The 23,594-nt window shown below is 34.9% G+C and overlaps 1 protein-coding gene across 2 annotated transcripts in view; it reads right to left on the bottom strand.

The window, feature by feature from the left end:
* The window catches only part of LOC150085480 (NAD(P) transhydrogenase, mitochondrial-like), a 445,310-nt gene that overhangs the window by 8,802 nt on the left and 412,914 nt on the right, over positions 1 to 23,594 (bottom strand). For both annotated transcript variants that reach the window (XM_090374063.1, XM_090374062.1), the window contains exon 14: positions 14,264 to 14,475. In XM_090374063.1, the coding sequence (XP_090230189.1) occupies positions 14,264 to 14,475 (212 nt within the window). The remainder of the gene's footprint in view (positions 1 to 14,263; positions 14,476 to 23,594) is intronic.

Genomic DNA, 23,594 nt, shown 5'->3' with positions numbered 1-23,594 from the left:
AGGCACCTGGGGTGGATGGGAATCTATCCAGTTATATTAAAGGAGGCAGCAAAGGAAGTAAGCAAACCCTTAGCCATAATTATGAGAGCTTCCTTGGACTCAGGGGTACCCATGGACTGGAGATGTGCAAATGTGACCCCAATTCACAAAGGAGGATCAAAGGCTGACACAAGTAATTATAGACCTGTGAGTTTAACTTCTGTTCCCGGAAAATTAATGGAGGCACTGGTTAAAGAAGCACTGCAGGATCATCTAGACAAGACTTCAGTTATAGCTTGGACACAGCATGGTTTTGTTAAGGGGAAGTCTTGCCTAACCAATTTGATTGGATACTATGATGCAGTCACAAAAGAACTGGATGCAGGGAATAACTTTGATATTATATACTTGGATCTTAGAAAGGCTTTTGATACTGTTGCACATGGAAGACTGCTGCACAAATTGGAGAAGTGTGGCATTGGAGGCAAATTGCTGCTATGGATAAAGGCGTGGTTGAGGGGGAGAAGACAGAGAGTGGTAATCAATGGACACTGCTCATCGTGGACTAATGTTATTAGTGGAGTCCCTCAGGGTTCAGTATTGGGTCCTTTATTGTTTTCTGTATTTATAAATGATATTGATGATGGTATATCAAGCTTAATGTCCAAGTTTGCAGACGATACGAAGGTTGGCAGGATTGTCAAGGACACTACTGACACTATGCTGCTGCAACATGATCTGAAAAGGTTGTGCAGATGGGCTGAGAGGTGGCAAATGAAGTTTAACATTGACAAATGTAAAGTACTACATATAGGAAACAGCAACCCCAGAGCAACGTATCAACTCTGTGGTACTACACTGACAGTGGTAGAGAATGAAAGGGACCTGGGGATGGTTGTGCAGGCAGATATGAAGTTTTCTGAGCAGTGTGCAGACGGGTTGCAAGAGTAGCTCATGGTGTATTGTCAATGATATACAGGAATATTTCTAGCAGGGATAAGGAGGTGATTATTCCCTTGTATAAGGCAATGGTCAGGCCACACCTAGAGTACTGTATACAGGCCTGGAGGCCTCATTTCAAGAAGGATGTAGAGCTGCTGGAACGAGTATAGAGAAGGGCAACAAGATTAGAGAATGGAACAAAGGGGTGCTCTTACGAAGAAAGGCTTAAGTTTTGCGAATTGCAGTGTCTGGAGACTAGGCACCAGCGAGGTGATCTGATAGAGGTGTACAAAGCCTTGAATGGTTTGAGCATGCTCAATGCTGATGGGATTCTTCCTCTTGCTCAGAATAATCACCTGAGAGGGCATAAATTCAAATTGAGGAAAGACATTGAAAATTGCCTTTAGCCAGCGGGTGGTTGGTAGGTGGAACAGACTTCCATCCCTTGTCGTGGAAGTTGATAGCCTAAATAAGTTTAAGGCTCAGCTGGACAGGTATTTCGAACGAACAGAGGGGTGAAGTGGAAGTGGTTATTTTTTATTTATTTATTTTACTTTATTTTTTTTGGCTGATGCTGCATAAGCTTGCTTTCTTGCATCAAATGCCTCTACTAATGCTAATGCTAATTGAGGTGTACAAGGCCTTGAATGGGTTGAGCACGCTGAATTCTGATGGGATTCTTTCGTTTGCTCAGATTATGAACCTAAGGGGGCATAAATTAAAATTGAGGAAAGACAGCTGTAGAATAGATGTGTAGAAATTTGCCTTTAGCCAGCGGGTGGTAAATTGCTGGAACAAACTTCCATCTGTCATTGTGGAAGTTGATAGCTTATATAAATTTAAGGAGGAACTGAACAAACTTTTAGGGAGAATGGTTGTGTGATTTTTTTTTTTTGGCTGATGCTACATAAGCTCATACACTTGCTTTCTCGCATCACATGCCTCTATTACTATTACCATTCGAATTACTTGCTCAGGAACAATCTGGAAAACTCGATATGGAAGATAATGATACTGAAGATATCGAAAAATCTGAGAGTATAGACTCTAGTGATACAAATATATGTAAAAAAAATTTCCATGATCTACACGTTCAGGGTATTATGGTATCTGTTCGTTGTGCTGCACATTCTCTGCAGTTGGCTGTTAAAGATGTTCTGAAACGTAATAAATTGAAACTTCTCTTGGCTAAAGCACGCGCAGTGGTCAAAAAGCTGGGAATCCCTTCTATCCTAATACACATTAAAAGAGAAAAGTGTAGGAAACCAATACTAGACTGTGAAACCAGATGGAATTCCACTGTTAATATGTTACAACTTCTTGTGGAGCTAAAAAAATTTCGCATTCATACTGTGCCCATAAAGGAATTGCATTTGTCAGCCAGTGTATGGCAAAAGACTGAAAATATTATAGAAGTTTTGGAACCTGTTAGGGTAGTATGTGAAGTGCTGCAGTCAGAGCAGCTCACAATAACTGATTTTTACTACACATGGATGAAATGTAAAATGGAAGTTAGAAAAACTGAAAATGAAATGTCATCTTTTTTTGGTAGCCTCTCTCACGCTACAAGAAGTAAATTTGATGGAAAGCGAGACTTTTTTTTAGCTTGTATGTATCTGGACACCAGGTACCAAATATTACTAAATAATATCCAAAAACAGAAAGCTAAGGAACATTTATGATAGCTTGTGCCAGCTACAATTTACAGAAAAAAAAATCCTGAAACGAAAAGTTCAGATGAAATTGCACATATTACTTTAACGGGTGAAACCACGGATGACATTGAAAAGCTGTTATTTGAAAAAGAAATGAAAAAGAGACAGATACCGGAAACAAAGATGGCTCATCTTAATGGCTCATCTGAACAATTTTGATGATATTGAAAGGGTACCAACAAAAACAAGTGTCTTAGGATATTGGAAAGCAAAAGAGTTTAATCACCCAGAGTGTTATCAGCTAGCCAAAGTAATCTTCGCAGTTCCTGCCTCACAAGCAAGTGCAGAAAGATGCTTTTCGACATTAAAGATCATTTTGACTGATAAGAGTTTTTTTTGGCTCAAGGTTAATGGAGGACATTTTATTTTTAAAATTAAAAATTTATTTTCAAATTACCTATGTAATCTATGTTGTTTTTAAGGTTTCATGATCAATTTTCAAAGTAAAATTATTTTGATACATTAATTCCTTATGTCCATTATCTGAGTAACTAATAATATTTCCCTTGTAATTCATGTTTGTTTCTTCTGTTCTTAAAGTTTTATTGTGATTATTTTCTGTGATTTTTTATATTATCTGGAAATATCTGCCTTACTTAGTATTATTAAATTATATTAAAAATTTTGTTTGAATAATTATTTTCTTTCCAAATTAAACGTTCTCTTGTAAACATTTATGAGTACTGAATATGAGAAGAGATTAATATTCAGAGTTAATGTTTTGGTAATTTCTGCTCCTTTTTCAATATAGATTTAAAATGATTAACATGCGATTTTATTACTTGTCAAATTTATTATTAATATAATTTACTTTTATTTAAAATAAGATTTTATAGTAATATTTTATTATAATGTGATATTATTACTATATTAAGGAACTAAGAAACTATATGAATAATTTCAGATGATATACTTGACTGAACTGAACTGAACTGAACCAAACCACTGGTCAAAATCGCCTTTTGAACCAGACCGCAAACCGAACCACTTGAGAAATTTTTGAACTGAACTGCAAACCGAACCGGTCCAAAATTTTAGGTGGTTTTGCAGTTCTGCTTTTATCCATATTAAAAAATTCTGTACCTTGTTTTCTAGTAGAGCCCTGCAGTCTTTTAAAATACTCCATAGTTTTGGACAATAAATTCTTGCGTTTCGTAGAAAAATGGTGCTGCAATTTACTCGGCACCACTGATTCATTCAACAATTTAATACCACACATATAGGTTGATCTAGGTACCAGTATATGAAAATCCCATCACCAAATAATCATCATTATATTTATGACATGTTTTCTTCTTTTTTGATGTTGATGGTTGCTCGTTTTTGCTTTTGTTATTTTCTCCAAACTCGTTGTTATCAAGTTGCCACTTCTGATTTTCGTTCACTAAATATTTATGCACATAATAATTTCTAAAAAAAATTTGTTACTTCTAGAAACTAATACAATTTCTGAAAATACCTCTTCGATACAAATTAACTGAATATGACATTTTAGAGATAAAAACACAAAAAGTACTTTTAAAACAAAGGAAATTTCTTACTATGCTGCTTGCAAGTTGCACTAATGCAAAATGCACTGCAGAGTACCTGGGAGAGACTCTCAAGTGATAAGAATGGCCAAATAAAGGTGAACAAGGAATCAAAACGTGATGTCACATTGACTGCCGGAAGGGGCTTAGATCGGCGCCGAGTAAATAAACAAATTTTTTATTTGAATTAATTTTTATTACAAAACTTGGATTTATTAATTTTTGTTATTTGCATTTACCGCAGCACAATTGAAGCATACACACGGCACACCAATGTGCCGCGACACACAGGTTGAGAAACACTGCTATAGAGAATTTCTGGGATGAACTGGATCATCAGGTGCATATGAGGAGTGACTGCCCAAAAACAGAGATAAACTGGTTGACACTTTGAAGGCAGAAAATATCATCAGAATATATCAAATACCTTGAAATCACTCTAACAGTCACCTTTATCAGAAGAAAATGAACCATATATATATATAACCATACAAATAAATTAGAATGAGAGTTAAAAATAAAAAATAAAATAATGCCAGCAGTATGGCAGCACAATCTCGCCATACTGCTAGCATTATTTTATTTTTAACTCTCATTCTAATTTATTTGTATGGTTATATTTCAAGCATCATGTAGAGGAATATGCTTTTTGCTGCCACTGATGAATGCTGTACCTTTTTATTTATTTTTTATTATGAAAGATTCAGTTTCGAACTATTTTAAACGTTATTCAAATATATGTATAAGTATATATATATATATTAATAGTTATATTAGTGATAAAAGGAAAGCAAGAAATAAAGCAAAGCAAGAAAGTTAAAAGACAATAACTAATATTTATGGGTTAATGCAGTTGCAAGCAATCATGCAATACACCCACAATGTCTACAGAATATCAATAGAAAAAGTAAATCAATCCAATAATAAGAATACCATCAAGGACTTAAGAAAACGCAAAAAAAAAAAAAAAAAATTATTATTATTATTATCGCTTTTTACCGACAATCTAGATGACTTCAACTGGGGCCAACCACCCAGAATGAAGGCAAAAAACGACAAGAAGTTCTCTGTTTCTGTGATGATCAATATATGCTAAGTGATTTAAATCTAAACCAAATATAAACCAGTATAGGCTGAACATAAATCGAATATAAATAAATCGAATGAAGATAATTAATTAAGAAAAATTTTGAAATATTAGAATCAAAGGTAAGAAATATAAGTAAAATATAAATGTAAGCATATATTAATCATCGTTGACCCGACAGAGAACGTAATTTAAGGATTAAAATAAGATTAAATATATAATACATACTACATTTGACCGTATCTAGGACATAATGTAATAGTCGTCAAAATAATATGTGGTGCCCCCTATGTGATGGATACGGTAAAAATAAATAATTAAATTAAATTAACGCAAAGAGAAACATGCAGATAGTAAGAAGAAAAACTAAAGGAGTAGGAAAAATAGAACCTGAACTCCACAAAGGCGAAAAATAGTGGTATAGATAAGAAATAGTTTCTCCTACGTCCTCGGATTGCCCTAATAATTTCGGAGAAATAAAAATAAAGAGTGTAGGACAGCTTAAAGGCATTACAAGATATAAGTCGTGGCTCGGGTATGCCCGGGATTGCAAACCCGTTCCTATAGTAGGACCCTGAGCTGAATTTGCATGTTATCTCAGCGTGAATTTAAGTAAATTAAATGAATTTAACTATATGTATTAAAAAAAAAAAAAAAAAAAAAAAAAAAAAAATGATACACTGTAATTTGCAAGCCGGTGGGTACAAGTTTTCTACGCCGTAAGACACCAAGAATGCAAAGTGTATCCTATTTACATATATACATGGCACTAAATATAACGATTTTATTGAAAATTATATTGAAACGATAGGTTCAGAAAACAAATTTTTGAAATTAATTATGCTAATTGCTTTCCTGAAGTGATATTTCAGGTAAGCGATAGGGAAATTATTATTGATCAACCTGCCGTACAACGCTGTTAAGCCCGCTGAACAATTTTTATTACTATTGCAGATATAAGCAATCCTTAAACATTGCGATAAAATTATATTAGCATGCACTGATTTTGATACATTTGATTTCCAGTTTGTAAGGCTGACTACGTTAAAATTAAATGCATCTCTTTTATTATATACGTTTACGTCTATTTTATTATTATGTAATATTTCTATATGAAGATCCAAGTAATTTGCTATAGTATCGGAACTATTAGTTTTTTCCAACACAAGCTCCCCTGGATATAATCCACTGTAATCCTGGACAAAATGTGGACAATTAAAAACACATATATCATCTACGTATCTGTATATAAGTAGGTTATCTTGAAATTCTCTTTCTGTATAATACAGATAAAGGTTTGCGATTATGCTTGATGCTGGACTTCCCATAGGGGTGCCAGTGACTTGCAAATATAACGATGTTCCGTCATATACATAGTTATTAAAGATGCATAATTTTATTAGAGAATTCCAATAGGTTAAATCAACCTTTATAGCATTTTTATTTTCTAAATATAGTTTCTGGAGGACGACTTCTAAGTTATTAAGGTTAATGCTCGTAAATAGACTGTTAAAGTCAAAAGTTTGTATTTGATGAATATTATTATTTTTTAGAGCATTTATAATAGGTAAGTTATTATTTATTATAATAGTTTTATTTAAGTTATTTAATATACTTTTAAGTAACTTTTCTAACGTTTTTCCGGGAAATTTCGCATAACTATCTCTACATGATGTTATGAATCTAAAAGCAATTGGTGTTTTGTGAAATTTGGGTATGCAATATATAAATGGATATTTTAGGTTATTATACTTTAACTTTAATTTTTTATGCAATGCAATTAATTTTTTGATTATTATATTAGAAGAAGATGTTATCTGTTTATATGTACGGCTAGACTGTAGTTCATTTTTTATAATATCTATATAATATGATTTACATATGATTGCATAATTGCAAGCAGCTTTGTCAACGGGAGTTATTATAAAATGTTCATGTATATCTTTGAGCTGCCTATTTATTAATTTGGTATTATATAGATTATCCTGTACGAATTTCAATTGATTATATTTATTAGATATGATATTAAGCATTGTAAATAACCACATGTGATAAGCTTCAACCGGTATATTATGTTTGTATGCTGATCTTATGCAGTATTTTAGTAAATCTAGATATAACAATTTTTTAAAATTAGATTTATTAATAGGTGGATTAGGTCGAAATTTAAAACCCAGTGATAAAATATCTCTAAGTTCGGGATATGGGATTATATCTAAATTGCCGGTTATAATGTGATTATGGTTAGGATCCACGTATCTATGAAATGAAGGTTTGTGACAAACACATGTATCCTGTCCGATGTTAATATTGTGAAGGTTTGTAGCTATTGTTTTATAGTTACACGCTTTAAGACCAAATGGTTTAGAATATCTAAATCTGATATTAATATGTAAGTTATTAATAGGCAGCAAGTCATTACGTAAATTAATAGTTTTATGTATATCTAAATCATCCATCATTTTATTTTGAAAGTATAAGATGAGGACAGAGTTTTCAGGCTGCTTGCTAACATTCAAAATATTAATTCTGAATTTAAAAATATCCAATATAATGTGCATAAGGTGGGAGGATTTAGATATCAGATTTAGATATTCTAAACCATTTGGTCTTAAAGCGTGTAACTATAAAACAATAGCTACAAACCTTCACAATATTAACATCGGACAGGATACATGTGTTTGTCACAAACCTTCATTTCATAGATACGTGGATCCTAACCATAATCACATTATAACCGGCAATTTAGATATAATCCCATATCCCGAACTTAGAGATATTTTATCACTGGGTTTTAAATTTCGACCTAATCCACCTATTAATAAATCTAATTTTAAAAAATTGTTATATCTAGATTTACTAAAATACTGCATAAGATCAGCATACAAACATAATATACCGGTTGAAGCTTATCACATGTGGTTATTTACAATGCTTAATATCATATCTAATAAATATAATCAATTGAAATTCGTACAGGATAATCTATATAATACCAAATTAATAAATAGGCAGCTCAAAGATATACATGAACATTTTATAATAACTCCCGTTGACAAAGCTGCTTGCAATTATGCAATCATATGTAAATCATATTATATAGATATTATAAAAAATGAACTACAGTCTAGCCGTACATATAAACAGATAACATCTTCTTCTAATATAATAATCAAAAAATTAATTGCATTGCATAAAAAATTAAAGTTAAAGTATAATAACCTAAAATATCCATTTATATATTGCATACCCAAATTTCACAAAACACCAATTGCTTTTAGATTCATAACATCATGTAGAGATAGTTATGCGAAATTTCCCGGAAAAACGTTAGAAAAGTTACTTAAAAGTATATTAAATAACTTAAATAAAACTATTATAATAAATAATAACTTACCTATTATAAATGCTCTAAAAAATAATAATATTCATCAAATACAAACTTTTGACTTTAACAGTCTATTTACGAGCATTAACCTTAATAACTTAGAAGTCGTCCTCCAGAAACTATATTTAGAAAATAAAAATGCTATAAAGGTTGATTTAACCTATTGGAATTCTCTAATAAAATTATGCATCTTTAATAACTATGTATATGACGGAACATCGTTATATTTGCAAGTCACTGGCACCCCTATGGGAAGTCCAGCATCAAGCATAATCGCAAACCTTTATCTGTATTATACAGAAAGAGAATTTCAAGATAACCTACTTATATACAGATACGTAGATGATATATGTGTTTTTAATTGTCCACATTTTGTCCAGGATTACAGTGGATTATATCCAGGGGAGCTTGTGTTGGAAAAAACTAATAGTTCCGATACTATAGCAAATTACTTGGATCTTCATATAGAAATATTACATAATAATAAAATAGACGTAAACGTATATAATAAAAGAGATGCATTTAATTTTAACGTAGTCAGCCTTACAAACTGGAAATCAAATGTATCAAAATCAGTGCATGCTAATATAATTTTATCGCAATGTTTAAGGATTGCTTATATCTGCAATAGTAATAAAAATTGTTCAGCGGGCTTAACAGCGTTGTACGGCAGGTTGATCAATAATAATTTCCCTATCGCTTACCTGAAATATCACTTCAGGAAAGCAATTAGCATAATTAATTTCAAAAATTTGTTTTCTGAACCTATCGTTTCAATATAATTTTCAATAAAATCGTTATATTTAGTGCCATGTATATATGTAAATAGGATACACTTTGCATTCTTGGTGTCTTACGGCGTAGAAAACTTGTACCCACCGGCTTGCAAATTACAGTGTATCATTTTTTTTTTTTTTTTTTTTTTTTTAATACATATAGTTAAATTCATTTAATTTACTTAAATTCACGCTGAGATAACATGCAAATTCAGCTCAGGGTCCTACTATAGGAACGGGTTTGCAATCCCGGGCATACCCGAGCCACGACTTATATCTTGTAATGCCTTTAAGCTGTCCTACACTCTTTATTTTCATTTCTCCGAAATTATTAGGGCAATCCGAGGACGTAGGAGAAACTATTTCTTATCTATACCACTATTTTTCGCCTTTGTGGAGTTCAGGTTCTATTTTTCCTACTCCTTTAGTTTTTCTTCTTACTATCTGCATGTTTCTCTTTGCGTTAATTTAATTTAATTATTTATTTTTACCGTATCCATCACATAGGGGGCACCACATATTATTTTGACGACTATTACATTATGTCCTAGATACGGTCAAATGTAGTATGTATTATATATTTAATCTTATTTTAATCCTTAAATTACGTTCTCTGTCGGGTCAACGATGATTAATATATGCTTACATTTATATTTTACTTATATTTCTTACCTTTGATTCTAATATTTCAAAATTTTTCTTAATTAATTATCTTCATTCGATTTATTTATATTCGATTTATGTTCAGCCTATACTGGTTTATATTTGGTTTAGATTTAAATCACTTAGCATATATTGATCATCACAGAAACAGAGAACTTCTTGTCGTTTTTTGCCTTCATTCTGGGTGGTTGGCCCCAGTTGAAGTCATCTAGATTGTCGGTAAAAAGCGATAATAATAATAATAATTTTTTTTTTTTTTTTTTTTTTTTTTTTTTTGCGTTTTCTTAAGTCCTTGATGGTATTCTTATTATTGGATTGATTTACTTTTTCTATTGATATTCTATATATATATATACACACGGTCAAGGTTCCGATAGATTTCAGTTTGTGAGTGGTGGCGAAATTTTTTTTTATTTTTTTATTTTTGGTGGGAAGCATTACCAGTAATTAAGGCCTAACTAACTGTCTAGCCATAGTTGTGTACTAGCAGTTGTTGGATTGCCTATAGTTCCATGTTAACTGTTAACAAGGGATCAAGTTAATAAAAATATAATATAGGAAGATGACTTTCTTTTACATGACTGTCTCTCTGCTACTTCCTCGGGGCTTTGAGCAGATAGATAGCCATACTAAAAGAATGCCAAGGGCATACCCGTTTCTGTGGTCTCAATAACAGTTTTGCTTTGTAACTACTCATGTTAAGTTATGGATGTCCTATATTAATGATTCAAGTAAATCAGATAAATTTCATCAACTGTAATTGTTAATTTTTGGTTAACTTTAGTTTTAAATTTTGGATTATTATTAGCTGCAAACTGAGATTAAGACCCAAAGCCCGACGAGTAAGCATCAAAGTAAATATAAAAAGTATATAGGTATTTACCTGTGATCAGTATGGCTGTAGGCTGGTGTGAGAAAGGATGTGCAAGTTGCCTGGGAGCCACTTTATAGGAAGCTGGGGTTATAGGAAGCTATATTAATAATAATATATGTTTAAGGGAGGGTTAATTTGCGATTAGGCGACCTGTATTCAGTTTGTGATCAATGGTTAGGGATTACGGTGAATACCGATATAGATGTTTAGGTAAATACAATTTAAGGATTACATTTTTTTTGTAATATTGTCCACTAGACAAGGACTAGTATAACCTTTCTACAGCATAACAGCCCGTGTATGCCCAGTGGGATAACTATATACATATATACATACCTCCCATCAGTGATTTTAACCTTGTGGTGCTTTGGATTTTATTATAAGCTGTAGGCGTGGTGTAGCGTGTTAGCTTTTGTTGTTATTTATATCCCATTTGTTATCTAATGTAAAATATCCAGCGAAGTTAGTGCTATGAAGCGTTGGGATTGTTATGAGGTTACAATGAGAACTGCTATTGTAGTTATTGTTGTATTAGGGAATGAATTTGGACGTCCGGGTTGCAGTGTGGCCAGACAACGAGTCTTGTCTGAGTGCAATGAACCCGAGGGTCTAATAGGAGCACAAACAGTTTCTCTGGGACCTATTAGGGTTAGTGCTGGGGTTGAATGACTGCTTTAATGTGGTATCTGATATTCTTACTGACAGGCATTTTGTTCTGAATTAAATTAGTTTTTGTCCAGTATGTTTTCCTGGTTACTACAGATGTGTATTATTCTATTAGTCTAATTTCTGATTACATTACCATGTATTTGTTTAGCTAAATTGGTTTCCCAGTTTGTGAGTCTGATGGCTTGGAAGTCAAAATGGTCTCTTTTGTCAAAATGATCTGTGTAGATTTTATTTTCTTTGATTGTTATTTCGCTGTTGAGGTATATGGCTTTTGGGGTTGGTACGTTTGATGGTCAGATCTGTGGGATATATTTCTAGTGCTAATTTGTCGAATTTATCACAGATGACAACTAAGACGTCGTCAATGTATCTGAAGAAGGTTATGTCGTCTTTAATTTTGTTTTCGTAGTAGTGCAAGTAAAGTTGGCAATGGAACTCGAGCAGCTTGCTCCCATTGCCACCCCCTACTTTGCACGTAGATGCTGTCTCCCATAAGTATGCAGTTTTTGATTGTATCACAATATATGCTATATATTGTGATACAATTTGATGTTCCTTTGAAATTGGGTCACGAACAGTATCAATTTTTTCTCTGGTTAATACAGACAGGGTTCATCTAACCCTGGGTTCATTTGGTGTCTCTAGAGCTCCTTTGGAATTTAGCAAACAAGCTATTGATGGTTCCATATGATAGCTAGATAGATAATAATTATGTAATGTTTCCAACATAGATTGTTCAAGAAGCAAATCTGAGAATTTGTTTACTGCACAGTCCTTTCAAATAAAAGGACTGTCTCTATTTTCCTAGTGAGAACGGTACTACAGTACAACCTGACTGGTTATGATCCTTGAATCCACAATTCAGGTATAGTGTGTCACCTTAACATGTAGTCTAGGAATGCTCAAATTTATTGCACTTAACACCTTATGGGGTTTGGAACATACGGCTAGGCACGGCAGTTTAAGGAATCAGCTTTGATACTGGTCAGTGGAATTCAAATGAAGGTAAAACCAAGATTAACTCATGGAGGGGGGGGGGAGATCCTAGTGTCCACTCAATCATTGAAGAGGCCTTCAAGAATTCTTTCACTCCAAAAGAATTCGAATCCAAACTGCTCCAATCCAGTGAAAAGTCCACAGAGGATAGATTATTTCATAATCTGTAACAGAAACATGTCCTACTCAGTAATAATTATTATCAACCCACTGCAGGATGAAAGCCCCCTCAACATTCCAATGCGCCATAGTCACCCTTCTGTTGCCACATACCATCCGGGAGAGTCTTCGCTCACCTTGAGCATCAATAAGCTGTGGTCATCCAACACTTTGCTGACGGTTCGTGGGTTCCCCCCTCCTCAGACCACTTTCAGTAGGTACTAACCACGGCTGATCGTGAGCACCCCACCAGCCGTGCCGTGCCGTTTCAGATATGCTCTGACCCAGTCATCTGGACATTACAATTTGGCCTTTATCAAACTCGCTTAAGTCAGCTGCCTTTCTCATCTGAAGAACAAGAGTAACACTGATTAACAGAGCTCAGTATCAGGTGTTTTTTATACTGTGTCCCGACCCGTGCATGCACCACAGTTCACCCGCAGTTGCTTCGATTTGCACAATGACTCGTTCGTCATAATGTTTTGGCTCATCGGTGTATTCACTGTTGAAGCAGTGAGACCTAATTCCGTGCAATAGATGACAAACTTTGTCATGCTTCGTGCTTCTTAATTAATCATCTTCATTTCGAAATCAATTTTCGTTTCCTAGCACTGTCAGAACTTGCACTTTCCGTTGGTCCCTTTCCCTTCACCATTGTAATAGGTAAATAGGAATGGAGAGAAGATTCTAAAAATTTATTTGTATTTTATATAATTGAAGATTTCAGTGAAGGGGAACTCATTTCACCATAATACTGTAACATAAAAACCCACACAATTCCAATTATCGGTATTATCACAAATGCAATAAGATCGAGTTTACTACCTGTTTATAATAGGTTGCGCTAACAGAAAAGCCCAATAAACCGGAAAGTGCAAATTGTTTTATTGTTTTATGATGGTGACTCCCAGAAATGTGTTTTAGAAAAATATCACAAAGGCATTCAAAATTGATTCTTATAACGGAATATATGATAACGATGAAAGTATAGTGCAATTTCCATTATAAAAATTACCTAAAATTTATAAAAATTAATAAATAGCTTAGTTATATAGTGAAAATTTCAAATTCTGAGGTCTTAGAACGAATTACCAAAAAAACAATGTGTTATTGGGTTCACATTACAATATTTTCATGATAAATTTTCATTTATTCCTATGGGATGCAAAATACGCTTCCATAATTTTTTTTAAAGTTTGCATCGGCAGGCAAAAATGTACATAAAGTCAAATTTCCATAAGTTGAGTATTACGTAAGCCAGGGAGTGCTGTACACTTAATTCTACTTATATGTCTCTTTTTTCCTTCTAACTTTGATGATTAATTTTCAAATCTGCTTTAAAAATTAGAATTTTTTCGCAGTATTTGTGGCTAAGCAATACATACTGTCTGGTATTGACACCTTAATGATTAAAAATATCATGACCTCCGAACTCATCTCAAAGATAATAAAAACAATACTGATTTAAACACTACTTTTCCTATACCTGTTTAGCAAGCCAGACTCTTAATACGGGCATTCCAGCAATTATGGAATTTGGATCCTCTTCAGCTGAAGAATTCACTGTATCATTGGCACCAATTACTAGGACAAGGTCAGTGTCTGGAAAATCAGAATTAATTTCATCCATTTCTAAAACAACATCATAAGGAACTCCAGCTTCTGCTAAAAGAACATTTAGCTGACCGGGCATGCGACCTATAAAATAAAACAAATTTTGGCACTGTTTCTTATTATTATAGATTACAAATTATTATAGAATATTATAAAATTATAATATTTAAATATAAATTTACAATTTAAATATTAAAGTTAATTTAAATTTAATTAAATTTATAATACATAATTAAAATTATAAACTAATTATAAATTATTATTAAATTATGTTTGGATTCACTGTTATTATAAACCACAAATACTAACAAAGAATAACATGGGTAGTTTCCCCCGAAGAAATCGCGTAAGAGTATATTAAAGTTATTATCAAAGCCATTCTGTATTTTTAGAATAAATGATTGACTTACTAAGATCATGCCCAGAAAACATATGGGCTATACTATATTTGGATTTGCTGTTTGGCACAATGAGAAACCTGTGCTCCCAGGGAAGGTGAAAAAAAAATAATAATCAAGGTACTTTTGCCAAAGACTGACTAATTTAGTCAGTCTGAGAAAAATTCCAATAAAGTTTCCCACCAAGATTGAATTCAACCAGGAATATTTAGTCTGAAAGTGGTTAAATATATGTCATGTAGTTAATATAATGTGGGAAATTAAATTGGCTAAATAGCACTGATCTTAATAGACCTTTATAACCTGCATCCATGATGTGCTACATCCTTCCAGGAGGTTGGCTGCAAAGAATATCCACGATTATATTCTCTCTCCTCTCAGCCTCTCTTGCAAATTCTTTATACTTTGGCCGGGTCCAATTCTCCACACTCCCAATCTGTGACCGATTTTTAATTTTATTTTTTAAATTTGCATATTTCAAAATGTAAAAGGGTGAATTTAGAAGATGAGAGTTAAAAATATTATTGAAAACAATAAAACAAATGATAAAATTTATTTTGGGATCCATCAGAAAAGTTAAGAACTAAAAGGGATTCGGAACTGAAAAAGTGTGGTGTGGCACTATTCCAGACAGTTCTGAATCTTAGATACAGTGGATTCCGATTATTTGGGACATATCTTAAAGAACAGAACCCCAATCAAGAAATAGTCAGGGTTTACTTTGCTTAATTGGAACAATATGCCGTTTAATCGAGGCAGGAGACTGCAGCACTCAGGATAACCCTACGATTGTCTCCGACATACCGCGTGGTTTGGTTGGATTTCTGGAGGTCACAACCATAAAACAATAAAAACAATTAGCAGTCCCCTGTTTACTGGACTTTTCTGTTAGTACAATCTATTATAAACGGATCATCATCATCAGCCATTTTCAATCCACTGCAGGATGAAGGCCTCTCTAGCAACTTTCCAGTTCCTTCTGTTTTGAGCACTGGCCATCGATTTACTACTCACAAACTCATGAATTTCATCTATCCATCTCCACCTTTGTCTCCAGGTTTTCTTCTAGCTCCTCTTGCGTAAAATTCTGTTATTTTCCTAGTCCATCTGTCATCATGTCTTCGAGCTATGTGTCCTGCCAAGACCATTTTAGTTCTTTAGTTTTTGATAAGAATGTCCTTTACTTGAGTTTGCTGCCAAATCCGTGTGTTTCTCTTCTTATCTAACAGTCTGATTCCAATATAATTCGTTCCATTATTCGCTGTGTAGTTCTCAGCTTCTCTTCCATTCTTTTGGTGAGTGCCCAAGTTTCACGTCCATAAGTCATGGTGGGGAGTATACATAGGTTCATTGTTTTACATTTCAGACAAACTGGGATATTGCTCTTCAGTATGTGACTATATTTCCTGAATGCTATTCATCCAAAATTTATTCTTCTCTTGACTTCCCGTCATTTATCATTATTACAGCTAATAACTTGTCCCAGATAAGTATATGACTCCACCTTTTCAATTACTGCTCCTTCAATCATTATTTCCCTTTCTGTAGCATACTTGTTCATCATTACTTTTGTTTTAGCCATATTCATCTTTAGTCCAAAATCCTTACTAACTGTGCATAACTGATTAAGATTTTCCTCTAATTCTTGGGATCGTGGCTTATGACCACAATGTCATCTGCAAATCGTAAATGGTTTAGGTACTCTCCGTTCACATTTACTCCTTTCTGCGACCAGTCTAATCTTCTGAAAGCTTCCTCAAGGACAGCGGTAAACAACTTCGGAGATATTGTGTCTCCTTTTCGAACTCCTTTTCTCGATTTTAAATTTCCTACTGTCTTTGTCTAGTCTAAAAAAGGAGGTAGCATTCTCATATATTTTCTTCAAAATCATAATATGTGAGGTATCTATGCCTTGTCTTTCCAGTGCCCGAAACATTGCCTTATGCTGTATGGAGTCAAATGCCTTTTCATAATCCACAAATGCCAGGCATAATGGTGTTTTATATTCATTTGCTTTCTCCATTAGCTGCGATATTACATGAAGGTGATCCATAGTTGAGAATCCTGTCCTAAAGCCAGCTTGCTCTTTCGGTTGATTCTCATCAAGTATTCTTTCTAATCTGTTAGTAATGACCCTTGTGAACAAGTTGTAAATGTGGGATAACAAGCTAATTGGTCTATAATTTCCAATTTCTGATTTATCTCCTTTCTTATGCAGCAAAACTATGATTGCATTATTCCACTGCTTAGGCATCACACCTTTTCTATTGCACTTTGTGAAGAGCCTTGCCAGTTTTTGTTATGTCTCTTCTTCCCAATTTTAACAACTCTACAGTAACTTCATCTTCCCCCGGGGCTTTCTGATTCTTCAATTTCTTCAATGCATGTTCTACCTCATCAGGAAGAATATCGGGTATGTTGTATGTCTTGCTAATTTGCAATCCATCTTCCCCACTGCTGGCATCATTCTCTCGCTCCTTGTATAATTCTCTATAGTAGTCTTCTGCTATCTGAATTATGCCTTCTCTGCTGTTTATAAGTACACCATCGCTATTCTTCAGTTTCATTATCATTTGCCTTTCTGTAATACTGCTCCTGGCTGTTGATTTAAATCCTTTGTTTTCCCTTAATGCTTGTTCTATTTTTCTTGTGTTAAATCTTCTTATGTACTCTCTAAGTCTCTTTCTAATGGCTTTGCATAACTCAGTATACTCAATTTTTTTCCTTGTCAGTGTTTATCTTGCTCTTCATTTTTCGACTTCGGTTCATCATAGCAAGTGTTTCTTGACTAATTTTTTCTTCTTTGGATTTCTTTTTCCCTATAGGTTTCTTGGCTTTATCACTTTCAGAAAGTTGTAATATTCCTCGTCGATATCTTGGTCCTGAGCAGTCTGCAGAAGCTCAAACTTGTTCTTAAGTTCCAGTACATACTGTTTTTTCTCCTCTTCTGTTATCTCAAAGACCTTTGTATTATTTACTCGAGTCAGTTTTTTCCTTTCCTACATCAAGTGTACATCTTACCATTCTGTGTTCACTTCCAACATTAACCTTATTCAGGATGGTAACATCATTCACAATATATCTTCTGTTAGTGAGGATGAAGTCGATTTCATTAGTTGTTAATCCATTTGGACTCTTCCATGTCCACTTTCTGTTAACCCTTTTCTTGAAAAAAAGTGTTCATTACTGACAATCCCTGAGATTCTGCAAATTCGACAAGTCTTTTGCCTCTTTCATTTCTTTCACCAATTCCAAAATTTCCTATAGTTCCCCTTTCTGCGCTGTTTTGTCTTTTTCCAATCTTAGCATTGAAGTCCCCCATAATAAGAGTGTAGAGGGTTTTCTGCTCATCTAGAAAACTCTCAATTTCCGTGTACATTTCTTCAACCACTTCATCATCATGGCTCGATGTTGGTGCATAAATCATTATAACCTTTAGCTTGTACCTCTTAGAAATATTGAGCATTAGTCTTGTTGGTGATGTACTTTTGAATTCCAAAATGTTGTTTTTTAAATCTTTATGGACCAGAAACCCAACTCCACCTTCACTCCTTTCACTGTTTCCATTGTGTATGGCAGATTTCCACTTAATAAACTTATAAGTGATTCATTTCTTCTTTGGCTGAAATATGTTGTTGTTTGTTGTTTGGTTTTTAGGAGCATTAGCAACTAAGGCCATATTGCTCCAGGATATGCGGTGGTCATTCCTTAACCTTTCCGCATCCTCCGTATTTGGTGGTGACGGGCTCGAACCCCGGTCTAATCAAGAAGCGTGTGCTACGCACTGCTGCTCCTTCCCACCTGGCTACGGAGGCGCCTTTTGGCTGAAATAAGTGATCTTGTTTCAGCCAAACCGAATATATTCCAATTCACATTTTCTAATTCCTTTTCCAATTCTAATATCCTGTCTTCACCGATGAGTGATCTTATGCAGTAACAGGCCAAGTTCAGTTTCCGTGCATTGCAGCCTGGTCGTACCCAGAGATTCTTAGCGGCCCCTGCTTCCACTCTGATCCTCTCGCTGCCGTAAGAAGGAGAGTGAAAGCTGCTGGGGACTGAGGGCCATTTGTTTTGTCGTACTGTCATATGTTGGAGGGTTTGGTCTTTTCCTCTTCACGCTGACCAGGCAGGCGTCTTGAAGAGAACCACTCTACATGCTCGTTGCCACCTAAGTGACGTAACAGGGCTTACCATCGAGAAGGTGTGCATGAGTAGATTTTAGGGAGGCAGGCCAACCGGACTTCTAAATCTTCTGTAATAGAAAGATATTGGATCCATCAGTGTTTCAGACTGAGTGTTTGATAACACACAGGATACCTTTCTCCTCTAAGCACCTATAAACGAATAGTAAACTCTATCTTATTGAATTTGCGATAATACCGACAGCTGGAATTCTGTGGGTTATTATGGTGAAATGTGTTTACACTTCCATGAAATCTTCAATCATATAAAAAAAATTAATTTTCAGAATCTTCTCTTCATTCCTATTTTCTAAGCTTCGTAACTTGTTACTCCGTTCTCACTTGCACGTATCATGTTACTTGCAATTTGTATGTACCGTGTTCTTTGTTATTGATTGCTTATCTTTTTTACTGTTTTAAATTTTAACCCCCACTCACAAATGTCAGTGAACAGAAATGTAAACTAGTTAGTATGTACATATTACAGTATGCATTGATTAAATTATGCATGTAAGAGTAAATTTATTTTTATTTTGCTAACCTGTGAAAAATTTTCTCCCAATTTTCACGTATCATTTAAAATTTTTAATTGGTAAGGTAATAAAGTGTAAATTTGTACTTAATATACTTTACTTTTATAATCTATGGATAATATTCCTCCTATTTTCTCTAATTAGAATTGCTGTTTAATAGAATTAAAATTCAATTCACAAACATGATCGCAATGACCGGCACTTACTACATATTGCATTTATTTATTTGTTATTTGGTTTTTTTTTAGGAGCATTAGCAACTAAGGCCATATTGCTCCGGGGATATGCAGTAGTCATTCCCTGACCTTTCCGCATCCTCCGTATTTGGTGGTCATGGGCTCAAACCCCGGTCTAATCAAGAAGCGTGTGCTACGCACTGCTGCTCCTGCCCACCTGGCTATGGAGGCGCCTACATATCGTATAGTGAATGGTACTTTACTATGGTGAGTCCATCATAACGTTATCTGATCGTACAGAAAAATCAATTGTAAAGCTGTGTTTTTAACTATTGACGTGAAACTTTGCATAATTGGGGCAGCCGCTCAATCGGGTCAAAATGCACTAGTCCCGATGTGTCCCAAATAACCAGAATCGACTGTATTTATATCTTAATTCATATTAAAATACTACTGATACAGATGAAAAATCCTCAAAACCCTCATCCTAGACTTTTTTTTTTTTGTTATCTTTCCCCACCCCTACATTAAAAAGAAAACCAAAGACAAAGATTGTATGTAAAAACATCTCTCTCTCTCTCTCTCTCTCTCTCTCTCTCTCTCTCTCTCTCTCTCTCTCTCTCTCTCTCTCTCTCTCTCTCTCTCTCTCTCTCTCTCTCAGAGGGATTGTTTGGTTTCTTCACGGAACCTCAAGTTTTCACAGAACTCATATTGAAAACTTATGGTCCAGGATGGCAAGACATTAGAATCATATCAGATAAAGGAACCACTAGGTGGCAGTAATCACAGTGTACTGAAGTGGGATTTATTCAAAGAGATATCTACCATCAGGGGTAAAGGGAAGGGTTTTTGCTTTCGTAAAGGTAACTACGATGGTCTGAGACAGTATTTAAATTCTATACGGTGGGACCAACTCATGATGTTACCAACAGCAAATTCAAAATGGGAAGCATTCAAAGAACTTATCTTGGAAGCTACTAGGCTCTACATACCAACCAAAAAATATTGTTCAAGGTTCAGGCCTAAATGGTTGTCAGGCGAACTAATGAGACATATGGCAGAGAATAAAAATGCATGGGATACATACAAATTAATGGGTGACATGGAAGCCTATGATAGATATAAGCTGGTCTATAACCAAGTCACAAAGGAGATTAGGCAGGCAAAGGCAGATTATGAGAAATCCTTGGCAAAGGATGCAAAGAAAAACAGAAAAGAGTTCTTTACCTATGTAAACTCTAGAAGGAAAGGGATGAATCAGATTGGTCCACTGGATATTGATGGTTCAACAGTTGAGTATCCTGCTCACATGGCTAACAAACTAAAGAAGTATTTTGCATCTAAAATCACACATGAGGAGTTATTCAGGAATGCCAGAGATGAAGTAAACTCTGGCAGTGAGCTAGATGATTTTGTAATAACTGAGAGGAAAATGGAGAAGAAATTGTTGAGGATAAACATAAAAAAGGCACCTGGGGTGGATGGGATCTATCCAGTTATGTTAAAGGAGGCAGCAAAGGAAGTAAGCAAACCCTTAGCCATAATTATGAGAGCTTATTTGGACTCAGGGGAGGTACACATAGACTGGAGATGTGCAAATGTGACCCCAATTCACAAAGGAGGATCAAAGGCCGACACAAGTAATTATAGACCTATGAGTTTAACTTCTGTTCCAGGAAAATTAATGGAGGCACTGGTTAAAGAATCACTGAAGGATCATCTAGACAAGAGTTCAGTTATAGCTCAGACACAGCATGGTTTTGTTAAGGGAAAGTCTTGCCTGACCAATTTGATTGGATACTATGATGCAGTCACAAAAGAACTGAATGCAGGGAATAACTTTGATATTATATTATGTATTTGGATCTTAGAAAGGCTTTTGATACTGTTGCACGTGGAAGACTGCTGCACAAATTGAAGCAGTGTGGCATTGGAGGCAAATTGCTGCTATGGATAAAGAGATGGTTGAGGGGCAGAAGACAGAGAGTGGTAATCAATGGACACTGCTCATTGTGGACTAATGTTACTAGTGGAGTCCCTCAGGGTTCAGTGTTTTCTGTATTTATAAATGATATTGATAATGGCATATCAAGCTTAATGTCCAAGTTTGTAGACGACAGAAAGGTTGGCAGGGTTGTTAAAGACACTACTGATGCTATGCTGCTGCAACAGGATCTGGAAAGGTAGAGCAGATAGGGTGAGAGGTAGCAAATGAAGTTTAACATTGACAAATGTAAAGTGCTACATATGGGAAACAGTAACCCTAGAGTAACGTATCAACTCTGTAGTACTACACTGACAGTGGTAGAGAATGAAAAGGACCTGGGGGGTAATTGTGCAGGCAGATATGAAGTTCTCTGAGCAGTGCAGACGGGCTGCAAGGGTAGCTCATGGTGTCTTGTCAATGATATACAGGAATTTTTCTAGCAGGGATTAGGAGGTGATCATTCCCTTGTACAAGGCAATGGTCAGGCCACAGGCCACACCTTAAGTACAGTCAGTCCTCGTATAACACGTGTTTACACTACACGAATTCGATCATACACGATATCTTATATAACACGAACCGAATTTGCTTATGCATGATTCGCCTTTGTGTTTACAAGAAATGGCAGTCGAACGCAGAATCACCCCAACCGAACGCAACACGATAGGAATTAAGAGAAGATTCTGAAAATGTATTTATGTTTTTTATATCAGTGAAGGGGAAACACATTTCACCATAATAACGTAAAAACCAACACAATTCCAGCTATCGGTATACACGCAAATGCAATTAGATCAAGTTTACTACCAGTTTATAACAGATTCCACTAGCAGAAACGCAACTGGAAATTGTTTTTATTGTTTTATGGTAGTAACCCCTCGAAATGTGCTTTAGTAAAATGTGAGGTGTTAATAGTGTATCTCAGCCTTTACGGTGTTGTTTATTCAGTTGCTACAGGCGCCCAGCTTTGTTAATGTGTATCAAGCGTGCCTCCTCGTTTTGTAATTGTGCTTTATTCCCTAAAAATGAGTAACATACTTAAAAGGTGTGAAAAGGAGGCATCCTGGTGAAGATATTCAGATTCAGAGAGAAAAAGAAAAGCAATATCGATAAACAGAGGCGGACTGGGTCAAAAATTCATACCCGGGAAAATTTATAGTATCCTCATACTATGGTTTATGGCCAAAATCACATCGGCCTCTGGCCCACCGGGGTTTCTCCGGTAAGGCTTATGGCCAGTCCACCTCTGTCGATAGAGGAAAAAATATGAAATTGTGAAACGCTTTGAGCGAAATGAAAGACCATGTGATATTGCACGTGCTACAGACCTAAATGAGGCAATACCGGGAATTAGAAAGAATGCAGAAAAAATAAAAACAACTTTCATAGCAGGAACAACTCAAAGTGTAATTAAAATCCATTAGATCAAGCACAAAGAATTGGAAGAGATGGAATGGCTGTCATCTGTTTGGATAGAAAATCAAACAAAAAACAAGTTTGTTTACAATAGAAGCAAAAGCATTAACAATATTTTATTACGTAATAGTCGTAATAAAATGCATAAGTATTTTGTTACGATTATTTATTGTTATTATTATTATTATTAACCATATGATGCAAGGAAGCCTGAGGCTTTTGCTGCACCAGCCAAAAAAAAAAAATCGGAGTTACCCCTGAGACAGAGAGAGAGAGAGAGAGAGAGAGAGAGAGAAATAGAAGGGAATCACCAAGAAAGAGAAGAATGATGATATCCAGCTCAGGACCCTGGGTGTGCCAAGCCCATACTCACCAGATGTGAGCCCCTGGGTTGTGTTTGGTAATGTTTTGGTTACAAATGTGTGTTCAATCTTGTGTCGTCGGCACATAACCCCATTTTTCCCATAGGGCCTGTTGTTTATATTGCATGAATTTGCATTGCACGAGGGTTT

The sequence above is a fragment of the Mastigoproctus giganteus genome, chromosome 5 (assembly GCF_048544385.1).
Source record: "Mastigoproctus giganteus isolate SK-2022 chromosome 5, ASM4854438v1, whole genome shotgun sequence".
In the NCBI taxonomy this organism is placed as follows: domain Eukaryota; kingdom Metazoa; phylum Arthropoda; class Arachnida; order Uropygi; family Thelyphonidae; genus Mastigoproctus; species Mastigoproctus giganteus.
This window is presented reverse-complemented; position numbering and strand designations above follow the sequence as displayed.